This window comes from Bremia lactucae, linkage group LG8 (genome assembly GCF_004359215.1).
Source record: "Bremia lactucae strain SF5 linkage group LG8, whole genome shotgun sequence".
Taxonomy (NCBI): Eukaryota; Oomycota; class Peronosporomycetes; order Peronosporales; family Peronosporaceae; genus Bremia; species Bremia lactucae.
In genome coordinates, this window is record NC_090617.1 from 2728924 (window position 1) to 2745911 (window position 16988).

At 44.6% G+C, this 16988-nt stretch overlaps 7 protein-coding genes across 7 annotated transcripts; 3 read left to right on the forward strand and 4 right to left on the reverse strand.

Annotated features, from left to right (window-relative positions):
• Positions 1 to 610: 610 nt before the first annotated feature.
• Positions 611 to 1201, forward strand: CCR75_005231 (uncharacterized protein; the record flags this gene model as incomplete). Its single annotated transcript, XM_067963313.1, has 2 exons — positions 611 to 724; positions 809 to 1201. The coding sequence occupies 2 exons, from the start codon at positions 611 to 613 to the stop codon at positions 1199 to 1201; spliced, it is 507 nt and encodes a 168-aa protein (XP_067815895.1).
• A 596-nt stretch (positions 1202 to 1797) lies between these two features.
• Positions 1798 to 2800, reverse strand: CCR75_005230 (uncharacterized protein; the record flags this gene model as incomplete). The annotated part of the gene is made up of 2 exons (XM_067963312.1): positions 1798 to 2603; positions 2760 to 2800. 2 exons carry the CDS (start codon positions 2798 to 2800, stop codon positions 2054 to 2056), a joined length of 591 nt encoding a protein of 196 aa, XP_067815565.1. The 3' UTR covers positions 1798 to 2053.
• A 235-nt stretch (positions 2801 to 3035) lies between these two features.
• CCR75_005228 (uncharacterized protein) lies at positions 3036 to 8616 on the forward strand (the record flags this gene model as incomplete). The annotated part of the gene is made up of 10 exons (XM_067963310.1): positions 3036 to 4147; positions 4357 to 4505; positions 4593 to 4640; positions 4718 to 5754; positions 5821 to 6010; positions 6078 to 6211; positions 6291 to 6330; positions 6403 to 6493; positions 6556 to 6986; positions 7044 to 8616. 9 exons carry the CDS (start codon positions 3036 to 3038, stop codon positions 6920 to 6922), a joined length of 3168 nt encoding a protein of 1055 aa, XP_067815790.1. The 3' UTR covers positions 6923 to 6986; positions 7044 to 8616.
• CCR75_005229 (uncharacterized protein) lies at positions 7181 to 8527 on the reverse strand (the record flags this gene model as incomplete). The annotated part of the gene is made up of 1 exon (XM_067963311.1): positions 7181 to 8527. One exon carries the CDS (start codon positions 8525 to 8527, stop codon positions 7181 to 7183), a length of 1347 nt encoding a protein of 448 aa, XP_067815791.1.
• A 459-nt stretch (positions 8617 to 9075) lies between the features above and the next one.
• Positions 9076 to 9946, reverse strand: CCR75_005227 (uncharacterized protein; the record flags this gene model as incomplete). The annotated part of the gene is made up of 2 exons (XM_067963309.1): positions 9076 to 9798; positions 9866 to 9946. 2 exons carry the CDS (start codon positions 9944 to 9946, stop codon positions 9076 to 9078), a joined length of 804 nt encoding a protein of 267 aa, XP_067815587.1.
• Positions 9947 to 10965: 1019 nt separating this feature from the next.
• CCR75_005226 (uncharacterized protein) lies at positions 10966 to 12459 on the forward strand (the record flags this gene model as incomplete). Its single annotated transcript, XM_067963308.1, has 1 exon — positions 10966 to 12459. The coding sequence occupies one exon, from the start codon at positions 10966 to 10968 to the stop codon at positions 12457 to 12459; it is 1494 nt and encodes a 497-aa protein (XP_067815586.1).
• Positions 12460 to 13076: 617 nt separating this feature from the next.
• CCR75_005225 (uncharacterized protein) lies at positions 13077 to 15314 on the reverse strand (the record flags this gene model as incomplete). The annotated part of the gene is made up of 4 exons (XM_067963307.1): positions 13868 to 15314; positions 13440 to 13786; positions 13204 to 13272; positions 13077 to 13109 (listed from the first exon to the last, which is right to left on the reverse strand). Exons 1-4 carry the CDS (start codon positions 15108 to 15110, stop codon positions 13077 to 13079), a joined length of 1692 nt encoding a protein of 563 aa, XP_067815585.1. The 5' UTR covers positions 15111 to 15314.
• Positions 15315 to 16988: the final 1674 nt, after the last annotated feature.

The window sequence follows — 16988 nt, forward strand, 5'->3', positions numbered from 1 at the left end:
GTGAGCAAACACTGATTTATAGTGTACTGGCTAAAGTTGCCCTATGTTTCACAATCCCCGTTAAGTTCGCCTTGTTTACTTAAGTTGATGGTCTTTTATTTTAATTTCATGTAACGATACACCCCGTTACAACTTGGGTGTGGTTCACATTTTGACCCACCCTTCTGTATGTGATGCATTTACATTAACGGACGTCTAGCGTCATCCAAGATACGAGGTATTTAGAACATTACGCTCGCAATACATATCAGTGCATATCTACAGTTTACAGAATTAGTGAATAAAAATTTTGATTAGAGGACTTCGGAAGCCCACATCCACCCTTTGGTCTTTTAACGTTAAACCACCGTGAGCGTTTTGGGGTGACTTGCTCCGCACTGCATTACCCTCATAGAAATGAGACCGGACTAAAAACCGAATATAATGATCATTTGCATTACAAGTTTACGCTTCATCAGCGTTCCTGATCCGCTCTTAGTACAGTTCGGCGAACTTGTCATTCGTCGGTCCATCTCGGGCATTGTGTAACAGATGATTGGTACAAATTATAGACGACGGCTTTAGATTGGTGGAAAAGGTTCACTGGAGCTTAACTTGGCAACATTTGACGATGCCCGTTTCAAAGGGCACAGAGGCTGCTAATTACAACAGCGACAGCGATGGGGCACCCGAAGTCTTGACTAAGGAAAGCGCCACTGAGCATGCCATAGCTCAACAGCATCAGGTAAAAGTAGCTCGCGCACAAGCTCAATCATTAAAGAAGTAAGTCTAGGTGTCGAGGCCATTTATTACTTGTTTAACTTTAAAGTTATCGGGACATCACAGTGCACGTAGAAAGCGAAAAATTAAGCCAGAGGCTGAACTAAAGGACAAGACGCTGGAGTTACCCGACGATGTGCTTTTGGCTGTAGCAGCTCGTACTGAGGAAGCGGTTGCAGTGGATTCTAGGGACGAACTCCGAGCAAAGAAGCAACGTGCAGTGAAAAGAGCTCGACTTGAAAAGCAGTTGCAAACGAAAACTCACACGAGGCAGTTTGGCAATATTCAAGTGCAGACACTCGAGGCACTTGAAAATACGCAGACGAGGGAGTTGTCGACTGATGCCACAGAATTTCTAATGCGAAAAATGGCGCCTTCAAGGGCGAGGATGAACGTTTTGGAGGGACATCCATCGCAATTTACGAAAATCAAACAAAAGTAGCGAACTCAGTGAATGAATGTTTGCATTACTTGTCGATGTTTATGCTTTTAGGCGAGCTTTTAGTGAAAAGTCGCGTAATTTTCTTCACCCAACTTTACTTGATTACACTATTTAAATAAGTCTCTTAAATTACGAGAGGTAAACATGACCCCTCTTCGCTAAACTAACACTTTTAAAGGCACATCCACCGACCAAATCGATGCGCAAACCTTTATCGGGTTATATCAATCATGCTTAAACATAGAAAAGAATCATTATATGATTTGCCGATTGCGCATGCCACTGATAAACACCCTTAAATCAACGAAACATGACAGTAAGCCAACGCCTATAACCTTCAGTATATCCATGGACGCGTAATACAATTGGCGTCGCTTTCTGTTTTAGCTATTGTATGGGATTCATACTCTAGAGGACTGTCTGTAAGATAGCGAGATCTCAAAATCGCGAAGAAGACGAATCGTCACATACATTTGCGAAGCGACAAGTCTACCAACGACGTTTTAATGAGAGCTTCCTCTTGACGTTAATTGCAGCTAGTCCTAATAGTACGAGAATATTAAAGTAATTGAGGAATACTCAAGGCAGAACTTGCGTTTTGTGCTCTCAACAACTCGATGTATCACATTTTTATTCCAAATGAGAAGAAAAAGAAAACCCGTATTTTGTCCACTTAGCATTGCCTCCGTCAATGGCTTCAAACAAAAGGGTATAGAAACCATACATGCAGCCGCGGCTTCCACCCCAAATAAAAGACCTGTGGCCAAAAACGTCAAAAATAGACAATTCCTGACGTTTGCGTGTAAGCATCTGCACCTGTTCGCTGTCGCCTTGACTTAACAACTTCACCGCTTATCGGTTAGCCTTGGCCACACGCTCAATCTCGTCTTTCTTCTTGATAGCGTAACTGTTGGACGAGCCCTTGGACGCATTGATGAGCTCGTCAGCTAAGCACTCGGCGATTGTCTTGACATTACGAAACGATGCCTCACGAGCTCCCGTGGCGATCAGGTACAGAGCCTGGTTTACGCGACGGAATGGCGACACGTCCACGCCCTGACGACGCACGACTCCAGCCGATCCAACACGCGTGGAGTCTTCACGCGGGCCTGACTTGATGACAGCATCCACGACGACCTGAAGCGGATTCTTGTCCGTAAGCAGGTGAATGATTTCAAGCGTGTGCTTGACAATACGTGTAGCCTTTAGCTTTTTGCCCGAGTTGCGGCCCTTGCGCATCAGCGCATTCACCAATCGCTCGGTAATAGGGCACTGCGCTTTGCGAAAGCGCTTTTTCTGGTAGCGCTGAGCCGTGTGCGGCAAGAATGTCGCGGCTTTGCCCTTGACAGCAATGTAGTCCTCAAGGGAGATATCAGCCGCTACGCTAATGTCATCGTACGACCTGAAAACGCCACGATACGTTCATTAGATTTCGCATCCTTTTTGAGAATAAAAATGCTAACGCAGGTCCGATTTGGGCTTGCAAACCCGACAAGGTGCGGCGTAAAATACTGATTGCTTTCGCAATAACAATAAAGCTTTCAAACCTGAAACTTACCACTTGTTAAAGAGCTTTACTTCGGTCGCAACTTCCGCCATGTTGAGAGGGTTTCCGAGGATGTTAAAGAGCAGTAAGTGAGCACTAAATGAATGGGTAGGAACCTCTTCACATACGTAAAACAAGCTTCATATACAAAGTGACAGTCGTTCACACCCTACCCCGTAGCGGTTAGCGGTCAATAAGCCCGGTCCATTACCTTTTTTGTAAAAAGTTATTTTTGATGTTTTCGCTCCGAAAAATCGCCAATGAAATAAAAAACTTTACATTGGTACGATGTACCGTCATCTCTATTTAAGGTCGGAAGAAGGCAGTGTGTCACTATTGAAAACGCTTAAGACCATGGGCGGCGGTCCTGCCAGTTCAGATGTTGTGCGCTCGTCCTGCTTTGTGACTTTTCCTGAGCACACTCGTGCCGAGCCTGTTCCTGTGGATGCCTGGTACTTATTTGCAGCTGGACTGACATTCTTGCGGCGCTTGGCGCGAGACCGTGTCGGTGATGACATGCGCATGGCACTGCTGCTGCAGACACTTGGCGACGAAGAAGGCGAACGGCGCTACGTGTCTGTTAATAACAACACTGTGTTGCAGCATGCGTTACAAGCGACGTTTGATTGTCCTGACAAGGCGCTTGTGCTGCATGTGATTGACGTGGGAAAGGTGCAGGGACAGAAGCGCATTCACGTACGCCCCGAAGTGAACCCAAATGTGTCTCCTGAGCCAGTCGAACGCCTGGGCCTTGTCTTTCCCATGTTGTCGGTAAATGGACTCGTTATGCCTACTGCTGTGGAAGTTCCATCGGCTCGGATTATGCACGAGAGTCTCTATGAACAAATGAGTCGGTCAATGTTTAATTATCGCAAAGATGACAGTGTGCGAGTGTCTGGCGTTCTCGAGAAGCCAAGTGCAAGTCTTCGTCATAGCGCATTTATGGTGGAAGAAAGGGATTATACCGAAACTTTGATGAGAGGAAGGAAAGAGGAGGAACCCGAGATCTCAGGGGCGGTTAATGCTGGTGGTGGTCTCATGCTGTCATCGGAGCAGGCAGACTGGACATTGTCGAGCAAGAAAGAGGAATTGGTTGATGAGAGCGATATTCCCATGGCAACAGTCGTGGAGACGGAGGCGGTGCTCATTCCGAGCGACTATGTGATGTTAGAGCTGCAGACCGGTGCTGGATTACCCGAAGTTCCTGGGATCACGAGATCGACGTATTTTATTTCCTCGCGCTGGGCCGAGCAAGCCGACGAGATGAGTGCATCAATGCGGCTAGACCGTCCACCGATGCTAGGGGCTCGTGCGACACAGGCTCGTGTTGCCGACAGGATCCCGACAGCCATAAACACCACTCTTGACGACTCGTTTGTGATTCTTGAGCGTCAGGAGTTGTAAAATTGACACACGGCGAGTATTTAACATAGACAATTATGCTTGAATTTGTAAACGAAAACTGAAAATAATGTATTGATTTGAATAGGATTTTTCTTCGCTTAAATGAATTTTTCAGTGGAACAAGGAAAATATTTGAAAAAAGTTAGGGTGACACCTTATTTACGGAATGTTTTATTTAAGGTTACTTTTTCTTTTACGGATATAGGCACTCAATTGTTACAAGTTTCAAGACAAATTTGGTATTTCTACCAACCAAAACACGAACGGCTCGGTTACGAAAATGTGCCACATTAATATACCGTCCTGAGTATCTGACATGTCTCGCCACCGCAACGTGCGCAACCGCGCGTACTCGTACGAAGATGAAGGCAAGTGCTTGTATATTTCTTACTTTCCATTATGTCCTTCAAAGACGTAATCATCGTCATTCTCTGTTCTTAGACTATGACGAATACTCGGACGACGTTACGTCCACTTCACCCACTTCGAGTACGCAACAACTCCGTCCTCTCGTATGTTTCTAAGCACATAAACACCTCGATATGCGTATGACAAACCACGTGTAGATGAATTCATGTACCGTCGGAATTCGCCAAGTCGGCAGCAATCTGTGTTCTCATTTGTACACCAAGAAGAGATTCAAGAGCATTCGGACCACCAAAATCCTCACGATACGGCACTACTAGATACTCTGGTGCCAAAAATCCAGGAAATTGTGGGCAGCTCATTTGTAATTTCACAGATTATTCACGAACTTCGAAATACCAATTACGACGTGGACAAGACAGTGGTCGCTCTACTCGAGAATGGCGCTACGACAAGCGCGTTTGATAGCTCGGTACGGTTAGAAGAAGTCGCGCTTGGGATTGAAAACAATGAGACGGTTACGAAGAAGAGTATGATGCCGGCTCCTGCAAAAGGTAAAACGATGGCGATTGGTCAAGCTATGGCATCGTTTCCAAAGAAAAGTGCGAATGTAATCAAACCGCTTGGTTCTGTGACCGCCGATACTATCACAGGTATGCCTGTCGTTTCACGTACGCGGATGCAATGTACATTAGCAGAGAAGAAGGCATTTGAACGTGCTGAATTAAAGACGCAGAACGAAGCGACTCGCGTCGAAGAAGCCGCTCGAAGTGAAGGTAAAACCAAGATCAGTATGGTCGTAATTGGGCACGTGGATGCTGGCAAGAGTACGATTACAGGCCACTTGCTGTATCAACTTGGATACGTGAGCCAACGGCTTATGCACAAGTACGAAAAGGAGTCCCGAGAGGCTGGAAAATCATCTTTTGCATACGCGTGGGTCATGGATGCAGACGACGAAGAGCGTGCACGTGGCGTCACGATGGACGTGGGTACGAGCTTTTTTGAAACCTCTTCAAAGCACGTGACGTTGCTGGATGCACCCGGACATCGTGATTTCATTCCAAAGATGATTGCGGGAGCAGCCCAAGCAGACGTTGCGATGTTAGTCGTACCTGCTGTCACAGGCGAATTTGAAGCAGCTTTTGAGCACTCGGGACAGACAAAAGAACATATGCTTCTTGTGCGCAGTCTTGGCGTTTCACAAATAATCGTCGCCGTGAACAAGATGGATATGGTACACTTGGTTTGATCCGTCTACTTGTTTGTGACACAATCGATGAAACATCATGTCTTGTTTCAGGTGCATTGGAATAAGGATCGTTTTGATGCTATTGTCAAGTCTCTTTCGAGTTTTCTGTATACAATAGGCTTTCGTCTGAAGAACTTGCGTTTTGTTCCTCTAAGCGGTTTGACAGGCGTGAACTTGGAAAAGACTGGAAAAGGTACCGCATGCGCGTGGTATACAGGTCCGTCGCTTGTTGACGCGATTGGTACGAAGCGTGAAGAATGTTTACAAGTTAAATCAAGCGGTTTGATGTGAATGAATGATTATGACAGACACGTTTGCGTCTCCTCCGCGCCAAATTGCAAAGCCTTTTCGAATGACGGTCTCGGATGTCTCCAAGTCGATGAGCTTAGGCCTGACTGTCTCTGGTCGCATTTACGCGGGTGCGGCCGCCATTGGCGACTCGGTACGTCTCTTTTGTGCGTATGTGATTACATTGTTTATTTAATTGAAGTGCTGCTTGCTGAATAAATGGTCTTGTATAGTTTTTATTGATGCCAGTTGGTCTTCTTTTATCGATCAAAGGTGTGTATTGTATCAGACTTGTAGCACGACATATGTAAGAAAACAGTAGACTTACTGATTTGCTATGATAAGGAATGGAGCAAGATGGCCAAAAGTGTCGTCTTGCTTGTGCTGGAGATACTGTCGAAATAGGAGTCAGTGGAATTGACCACGCCGCTGTGACGTACGAAGCGTGTTGTTTCAAAGTGCTATGAAAGAATCTCATGATGGTGTTGGTATGAATAGCATTGGTAGTATTTTATGCTCGATTGCGTCGCCAGTGCAGCTCGCAACGAAATTTGAGGCCAAGATCATGACGATGCCAGCATTAGAAGTGCCGCTAGTAAAGGGAACGTGCGTGACAATACACATGCACAATGTGGACGAGCCTGCTCATATTACACGATTAGTGAGCATGCAAAGGAAGAAAGAGGACATGGAGAAGAAGAGACCGCGATGTATTCCCCGGGAGTGCTCGGGTGTAGTACACATTACGTGCGACCGCAAGGTTTGCATTGAAGAATTTGCCGCTTATCGACAGCTTGGACGCTTTACATTGCGTGATCGAGGCAAGACACTCGCAGCTGGCATTGTGACACAAATTATCGCATAAGTTGGAAAAAACCATTCCACAGTCTCCACGCCAACTTTTTCAACGAAAGACGTAAAAAAAACAGGTACGAAGACTATGGAAAAAGCACGAGATCATGCCTGGCTAAAGGTTATGCCATTGGAAGTGACTCGTTGCAGGTAGGAAAGGTGTCGACAAAAAATGCGTTGCAAGGATATTGGAGACTCATTCTGTTTACGCAAAGTGGGTTAGAAAGCCGGTTTATCAAATTTATAAACCTACGAGCCGATTATTGTGTCCCTATTGTTTGAACGCGGCCAACTCGCCATCTTCTTGCAGTTGTTGCACAATGTCGAGTCCGCCAATCAATTCGCCATTCACGTACATTTGTGGGAACGTTGGCCAATTCGAAAACTTTTTCAATCCTTGACGCACGCGATCGTCCGTAAGAATGTCAAAATAGTCGTATTTAAACCCTTCCGCGTTTAAAATATCGATCAGCTTGCGACTAAATCCACACTGTGGGTGCTTGGGCGTTCCTTTGATAAAAATCATGACGCGTGCACGACGAATGAGCTCATCATATCGATCTGTTTTGGTTTCTTTCTTAGTTACCCCAAGCTGTGCACCGAGGTCGCCATCTTCGGCCATTTCGTTCAAAATGTCAAGACCGCCAATCAATTTGCCATTAACGTACAATTGGGGATACGTTGGCCACTGGAAAAGCTTTTTCAGACCTTGACGCACTTGTTCATCACTCAAGATATCAAACGAACTAAACGCGATCTGGTGGTCCCGTAATAATTTAACGGTCGATTTACTAAAGCCACACTTTGGATTGGATGGTGACCCTTTCATAAAGAGTAAAACTGGTGCCGACGCGACGAGATCACGTAAATTCGCTTCAACCGTAGCTGTGGCTTCTTCGACCGTCTGAAGTAGTCCGAGTTGCTCAATTAGCAATCCTTTTGATTGTTTTTCTTGAAGAATATCTAATCCACCTACAAACGACCCGTGGATGTAAAGTTGCGGGAATGTAGCCCATTGTGACAAGTCCTTAAGTCCTTGACGCACGTCTTCGTCAGTTAAAATATCAAAGGTGCCATATTGAATCTTTTCATCATCTAAAAGCGCTACGATTTGCCGACTAAACCCACACTTGGGTTCCGTGGGAGTCCCTTTCATAAAGAGCATCACAGGGGATGCATTAATAAGTCGATTAAGACGATACTGCCGTGCTTCGTCCGTAGGCTTTGAAATCGTGTCGTCCGTCGACGTGGAGAAAGCGTTCTGTTTGGCCACGTTCTTGCTTAATCCGTCCACACGCTTGGCCAGCTCGGCCACGTTGGCACCTTCAAGCTTTTCTAGCACGCTATGGCCTTGAAGAATCACAAAAGTTGGCACAACAGCGATTTGAAAACGTTCCGAGAGCTCAGGTAGCTCTTCCGCGGCCACTTTAAAGAAATGGAGACGTGGATGGAGCGTCGCAAGCTGGCGCACTACCACATCGAGCTGTCCATTTGGACGACAAGCTTCATGGAAATCAGCCCAAAAGAAACTCACCGACAGCATTGACTCACGTGCTGTCGCTTCATCGAATTGCGCGACGCTCTGGACGCTCACGACGCTACCAGTCACTGCCGTCATCTTTAATGCAAGCTAATTGGACGAAGTGTGCGAATAGTTTGTATCTTCTTTAGGGGGCTATTAAATTCTGCATTACTTTACAAACACACACTTGATTCCTATTCTAGAAAGATTATTTTTTTTAAGCTCGCAAAATGTATGGACGAGTCGCGAATTTGCGTGGATCCTTGACGTTCGCAAAAGGTTACGAATCGCTCATTATAAAATTTATAGACGCGATTTTTCTATTTTTGCAGAAAGAAATGAATTTCGGTTTTGTGGTCGGAGTTCAACGAAATTTATATGAAAAGTCATCTAAACGAACTTGAGAAATTAAACCAAGGATAACACGGTCAAGACGTGAAGCATCGCTGGAAGGCTTTTCTATACAATAGTTAGAAGCTTATAAATTATCCCCGATTCGCAAAAAACATAATTAATTGTAGTACACGCTTTCAATGTAAACTATCCGTGACGCTTGATTCACACCCACAACTTTAAAAAATAAATTCGTCGTTATTTTTTTTCTATTCACTCAAATATTAATAAATTCGCGCATTTAACAGTATTTAAAGCTTCAGCTCCTTCATTCGGACGCCAGTTAATGGCTCTACGTTGCGTTCCGATGTCTTTGCTGCATTAAGCCATGTATTGTACAGTACGACCGCAGCTGACACGCATCCAATGGACCCAATAATACCGTCGTGCAGTTTTGTGCCTGTAATGCGCTCAGCTAAGCGCACACTTCCTGTGTTCGACGAAACCACAAGGTCGCAAGTGACTTTAAGCACCACCAGGAGCTTCTTCAAGCGGCCATTCTGTAGCGTTTCGAGCTCCATCTGCAGCGTTTTAATCCGTGCAGCATCATCCTCAGTGGTTAAGATATCCCGCACGCATTTTTCCTTCTCGACATCAGCATTTAGACTGTCCACGGCATTGAAAAAGCCAGCAACATTTGCGCCAAACCACAAAATTCCACCGTATCGTGCGAGTTTTTGTGCGTCTAAAGGAAGCACCTTGGCGGTACTTGCGAATGCTACGTTATCTGTGATAAAGTAGCCAAGCATACCGAGATTCTGAAGTATTTGCAGCGACCGCTGCGTTTCGGTGAGGTTCTTGGTATTTGATAGTGTCTGAATCTTTTGGTAGTATGTGATGCTTTTACCCAATCGAAAAGCTTTACGAGACTGCTGCATGACCTTATAGAGCGCGTGCAGACGCTGGCCAAGATCGCTTTTAGGATCGGACGCGAGGATGTAGAACGCTAGCGCTCGGCTTCCATATTGAAGCAACTGCAGCAAGTTTAGACACAATATTGTGAATGCCACAACCTCGTGGGAGACATGTCTGCAAGCGTACCTTGGATAGTTTGTCTCGGCCTTCTAGACAGAATGCGAGCTTGATGAAGGTGTCGAGCGAGACTGGGGCTTTCGCGTCCATTTTTAATTCTTTTTTCAAACCTTTGTACCTTTATTAGGAAAAAAAAAATCTATAAATATAGAAATACGTCAGAATATGGCTAGTTTGACAAAAACATGCTTAATATAGAAAAAAAAGATTCTACTAACGCCACTTGTGTTGAGCTGGTGGTGTTTTATATTTTCAATCATTATGCTATAGAATTCGGATCTACTTGTTTACGCCGTAGCAACGGTTCGTTGCCCAACAGATATGCGTCGTAGAATTTGTGGCCATTGCGATTTGCTTAATCAGTGCAGTGATTTCGCTTGAGGCGTGACACAATGCCAATTCGACTTCGTTAGTGGGCCTTCATTTATCACCCTTTGACTACTGTGCGAAACGACACAGCTGTTGCTTTGGACAAAAAATTGTTCATTTTCCCCAAGACTACCTAAGTATGGAAGGAAGTATTGAATTCATATCTTCTCGTTGGAATACTTTTCCATTTAACTTGCCACATGTGTGTTTATTTCTAAAGTAACACAAGGTACGTTGACGCTGTCGAATAGATGGCAGTTCTGATTCTTTAAAAGTGAGATTATCGTACCTCTATAACAAGGGCGCAAGGTAGGTTAAAGCGATATAATAAAAGTTGGCAAAGCTTCTTGTGCACTTCCTATGGCAGTAAGGAGAGAAGGAGAAAATTGCGTAAGCAACACGGCAACATTGAAGCTTTTCGGTCTCATGCGATAAAATTGATTCGCAAGGTTTTGTCTCAGGAATCCTTCGATTTTTCTCGAATCGTTTGACTATTTTCCCATCATCTTTAGACCACCGAATTTCTGAGTTTGCCATAAAAAGCTTTTCGTTTGACGAAAAGCAGCCATTGTCGAGAAAAGCTTTTTACAAATATTGATACGTCACGATAATTGGCCGAATAGTGGGCACTTTGTTGCCTCGAGTGCGATAAAAAATAAGGTGCAATAAGCATCAAAAAAAGGACGTCAAGCAGCATTAATTCTTTTTCGTGCAAATTCCGTCTTTACGCCATCCGTTCCATGAGCTCCCAGCCACTGACACGCTTGTCTTGTGAGGAATCATGGAAACCCTTTGAAGTGCCATCACCAATACAAACGCCTTATCATGCAGCCGCGATGCCTTATGATTTGCCCGTCGATCCCCAGCAATTTGACCGAGCCACAACAATCAAGCCAACAAGTATCTTACGACCCCACATGCGCATCTTCCACTTATCGTGGATGTCGAGTATTACGGGCTTTATTGGATGGTATGCCATTCCGCCTCTTATGCCTGAGATCAAGTCACAATTAAACCTTACGGAAGGAGATGTGCTTAACTCAGATATTGCGAGTACGGCCAGTACAATTCTCTCGCGTATTCTATCGGGTCCTTTGCTGGACCACTTTGGTCCTCAAATTGTTCAAAGCGTAGTCCTATGGCTTGGTGCGATACCTATTATTTGTGCGGCCTTTGTTCACTCGGCGACGTCATTAATTCTCGTGCGATTCTTCATTGGCCTTGTTGGATGTGTCTTTGTGTCGAGCCAATACTGGACAACTATTACTTTTGCTCGCAATGTCGCTGGCACGGCCAATGCTATAACAGGAGGCTTTGGCGTCTCTGGGATTGGCTTTGCCTTCCTAGTGCTACCGTATATATATCAAGGCATGACTTCTGGTAATCAAGTGTCTAAAAACGTGGGATGGCGAATTACGATTGCATTACCAGCTGTACTTATGATTATTATGGCAAGTGTCATTCGAATTGCCGCACCTAGTTGCCCAACGGGGGATTTTCAGGAACTTAGAAAAAAAAAACAGCAAATCGAGCAATGTGAATTAAGTGCATCAGCTCGTGGTAGTAGAAGCAGTTGCTCTAGTGTTCAACCACGAAAAAAGGCAAAGCCGCGAAGTGCAACGAATTTGCTACAATCTTTTCGAGTCGTTCTGACGGATAGAAATGTTTTGATTTTAATTGCGCAGTATGCTGCGTGTTTTGGGACCGAGTTGCAACTTAATAACATGGGGGCGCTTTATTTTCATACGCAATTTACGACCAATGCGTGTCAAGAAACCCCAGAAAATAACCTCTGCTCATTGTTATCCAAGACCACTGCTGCGACAGTAGCGTCGTCGTTTGGACTTATGAATTTATTTGCACGCGCACTAGGCGGCTTTGTATCGGATGCCGCGAATCGCCAGTATAAGATGCGCGGCCGTCAACATGTTCAAATGACACTTTTGTGTGTTTTGGGCACGTTGGTTATTTTATTAAGCCAGTTGGATGCACTTGGTCCTTGCATAGCACTGTACGTGCTCGTGGCGATTGCAGCACAGGCTACAGGTGGTTCGACGTACGGTATGGTGCCGTACTTGAACGAACAGCACACTGGTACTGTGAATGGCGTCGTTGGGGCTGGTGGTAATTTAGGTGGCGTGGTCTATGGCATCCTTTTTCGCAGCACGGAAGGGTATAGCACAGGACTGCTTTATACAGGGATTGGATTCTCGTACTCGCGTGTGCACTCTTGACTCCGCTTTTGAGGTTCCAGCACTTGCACCAAGAGCTCACTGCAAGTACTCCTCTTCCTGTCGAGAAGCACGAAAATTCATGCGAATAAGTTATTTTTGAAATTTAAAACTCTTTTTATTGGAATTAAAAATTACTTTTACGCCCTAAAACCTTTTATTTAAGTAAGCCTACGATTCCACCAAAAAATCTACCATGTCCGCCAACAGCAAATATATAAAATACTGTCAAATCGTGGAAGCAGGTCGGACAGTAGTGCTCCAGTTGTGTCCTGCGCAATAGTCTATTCTAACACGGAACTACAACGCTCGTGTGTCACTTGTACCAATTAGTATACAAATTTTTACGTCGATGACTTTATCTGTCGTGCCACGGGAGTTGTGCAATCTTTTGTGTCAGCGAGTGCAAAAACTTTTAAATCAGCTCGGCATGGCTTTTTAGGTTTTGCACAAGGCCACTTTGAGTGCTGTACGACCATGTAAGTGCACCATTTGTTAGGAAAAGAAGTCAGACATATGACACCATTCTGTCCATGCCAACAAGAGCTTGGCATTGTTTCTTGTCCGCGCAAAAAGGGTCGCCAGCACCACAATCGCTTAAATACAAAAATCGAGGACAATTACGGTCCCAAAGGGCTGTTCGAAAAACTCGGCTACATACACAAAGAGAACGAGTCCTGAAGCCAGTAATTCTAAACGTGAAAAGACCAACTGTACTCGTACCTTCAATTTTGTCCATCACGGTACCCTAATTTCGTCCACCACGTCCACCACGGTACCACCATTTCGTCCACCACGGTACCACCATTTCGTCCACTACGGTACATTTAAAGAACCGAATCAACATGCCAAAAAAAATCCAAAAAAATACTATCATCGTTTACACGTTTTTTTCGAACCTAGAACGATCCCTACGGTACGTCTCGTGATAACCCGTAAGAATCAAATGTCCATACATGGCTTCATGCACGCATGTTAAATACCGTCTTTGTCCAGTCATCTTGATTCGGCACGAGTTCCAGGACCGAGTGGAAAGGAATCTCAAGATCTGGACATCGTTCAATCGGTGCGCCCAAAAAGTATGAGTACAAGACTTGGAGCGTCGAAATATGCGATACCACGAGCACGGGGCCCGTATGCTGTTCAATATCAATCAAAACGGGCTCCAGACGGAGCATTAAATCCTGATACGATTCGCCTCCTGGAAAACGCGTACGCCACGGATCGCTTTCGTACGCAGCAAACGCATCTGGCATCTGATCTTTCATTTGGTCCATTGTAAGTCCATAGCATTCGCCTTTATCCAATGGATTTAATGTAGCCATTTGCACTAATACAAAGACAACAAGTGAGCTCCTTTTGCTTCTTTTTCCAACAAAAAAAAAAAAAACTCAAGAAAATGGCTACATACATCGTTTGCCATATGGAAGAAAATTTGCCGTCTGCACCGCTCGTGGCAACGTCGATGTCATCACGAGACACTCGGTCGGATCATCTTCTGACGTCATGCCTTCATTCTCCATCCATTTGCTAGTCCGTTGCTTTACAAATTCGCACAATCGGTAAGCAAAGGCAACCCCAAGGGGACTCAAATGGGCCGATCGTGGGGCAACACATGGATTTTTAATAATGGCTTGAAAATCCCGTCGCACTTCGGTACAATGACCTGCACGAACAAGCCATATTGGTCGATGTGCAATATGAAAACTCATCATATAAGGAAGTATTGACTTGGCTACATGGCCATAAATGCCCTTGGCATGGACTTTGGACTGCATATCAAAGAGTTTAATATAACTTCCCGCTTCGTCGTCTTCAAGCGCTTCGTACGCGGCTTCGTAGTTTTTTAATCGTTGTTTTAAATCCGCAAACGCTTCGTCCACGGGAACATGTTGATAATCGGGACTCGAGGCAACTTTTTGCTTGACATTTGCATGAATAACTGCATCACTTGTACAAATGCTTTCAATAAAGACTACGTGGACACTAATTTGATGCAACTGTGCAAACGAACGAAATGTATCCGTTAAGACTTTACGTCGTGCTTTGGTTGTATTGGTGGCATCAAATACGGCGACATCGCCACCTTTGGAACCGTTTTCACCTTGTAGCCATTGTTGGACGTGAATGAGCGTTTTGAGAGCTAAGCGTTCACGCTCTTCTTTTGCTTTTGTATTCTTCGGGTCAAAAAACGAATGATCTTGTTTACTTTGACAACTCGTCGCTCGTCGTAATTGTCCCACATTAAAGACTTGACATTGAAGGCCTTTCCAGCAGAAATATTTGCACAATTTTTTAGCAATAAACGACTTGCCTCGAGCAGGGAGTCCGACCATCACAAGAACAAGTTTATCGGCTGTGGGGGTAAAACGCTGCCGCTCACTAAACAATGGACGATTGAGTTCCCGACTCCCACGGCGTTCCATTGGACGAGGTGGTACGGTGAACGTCACGGTCTTGTAATCCATGGATTCTGGACCTCCAGGTGTCGTGGGTTCCAAGCTCCGTGGCATCGCTTCGAGGGTACTCAAAGCCTGATGAGGCCCCACGATTGAGGAAGAAGATGCAGGTGTAGAAGTTGTGGTGATTACGGGTGACGACGTGACGTTAGGAGGAATTGATGACGGCGACGAAAGGCACTCGACAGATGCCATGGAAGAGTTTGAAACGAATGGTGAGCCAAGAATTCCACGCTGGTAAGAAAACTGTTAGATTTTATTATTTGTATTCTTTAGTATATATTTATTGGAGAAAGGTCGACAAGGACGTTTAGAGTTTAAGCAAGAGAATTGATAGACCTTCAAAAACGATATGAAACAGTCCGATGGGAGCTGACAGCTCGACGAAAACGGCTGGGAAGAGGTGATGAGGTCTTGATGTTGCAAATTGATATTTCTTGTGGAACATTATTGGTTATTTCGGATTAAATTGGGTTTAGGCTTTTTTATACCGTGCTTTTCGAGTCAAATGAAAGAAAATTTAGCGACAGCCCAGTTTTGCTGGATTCAGTAAACGAGTAATTATTCCTACTGTAAAATTATCTTGAGATTATGCATAAGACCGAGCCATGATGCAAACTGGCAGCAATTGTAGCCTTCTATCGGCGACAACACGCTAGATTTAGGCACTTACATAGCAAAAACGATTTTAATTCAAATTCTCAAGCACTTTGTCGCGGATGTTGGCAAGGAATTTCGTATCGCAAGGAAAATTCCTGTTTTTTATTAATAATAAATCTTCGAGTGTCAATTGCATATCTTGATAAAAAACTTTTTGTTATATTTCTTAAAGGGAATTGATATCCCCACAACTAAAATTGATATCCCCACAGCTATTTCTTATAAAGTTGTGGGAATTACAGCTTTAGTTTTCGGATTTAATTTTTTTTTATAAAAGTTGTGGGAAAGTAGGAGCGGTTTATTTGAATTTTATTTAAAATCCCGTAAAAATATTAATTTGAGGTTTTAATCCAAAATGCCGAATGGTCAATACACATTATGTTTCACCCACCTGTAATTGGCTATTGCATTTTGTGTTCAACTAACATTGGCTAATACAAATATGTTTTAACTTGATTGGCTAATACATACCATGTTTCAACTGTAGATTACTGCCGCAATGTCCACAGTATTCCTTGCCCATATCAAGGATGCTTGTTTAGCTCCTTATACAGTATCTGTTCACTTGACATAGAGAAGAAGTCTTAAGCACTGTAATAAAAAGGATTCTGTCATTATCTGTTGCCCTTGTGTTATCTGTCATACCTCTCTACATCTCATGTTCATCTAAGCAGTTTCTTGCAGCCGAAGCTGATCGAAGGTAATAACACGACAGGCCCTAAGTCGTTAGCCGCCACGTCAACCACCGCAGCACGCCTCTTCATGCACATATGTACCGTCATGAAACGACTAACCAACTCAGAAATAATACAATTTCCAACACTCCTCCTCGGCTAAGACTTACCGTCATTACCAACACGCATTAAAGCACGCAATTTTGCAAGCTTGGTCGCGTCGAGTGCCTTGGTCAGCAAATCGGCCAGCATTTCCTCCGATCGCACGTACTGTGCCAGCACAATCCCACGTCGGGCAAAATCGCAAACAAACTTGACTCGAACGTCAACATGTTTGGCCTTGAGCGACGACGCTTCTCCTTCAAGCTGTCGAATAGCAGCTTGATTGTCGACATGCATTAACATGGGCAATTTTGGCACTGCGCCAAATTCGCATAGCATTTCGCGTATGCCTAAAAGCTCTCGCGGCACCTCCGATGCCGCCACAAATTCGGCTTCCATTGTCGATAGTGATACACCACCCGGTTTTTTGGCACACCAGCTGACCGCCATACCGTTGAGAAGTATAATACCTCCGGTCAGAGACTTCCTGTCACTTTTGTCTGCGGCGAAATCCGCGTCGCTATAGCTTTCAACCACAATCGACATCCTGTCATTTTCGCTTGGTGTCATGTTGAGTTTCATTGACTTCGTGCCTTTTAGATAGCGCGCCACCCACTTTGCAAGCTTCCAATCGTGA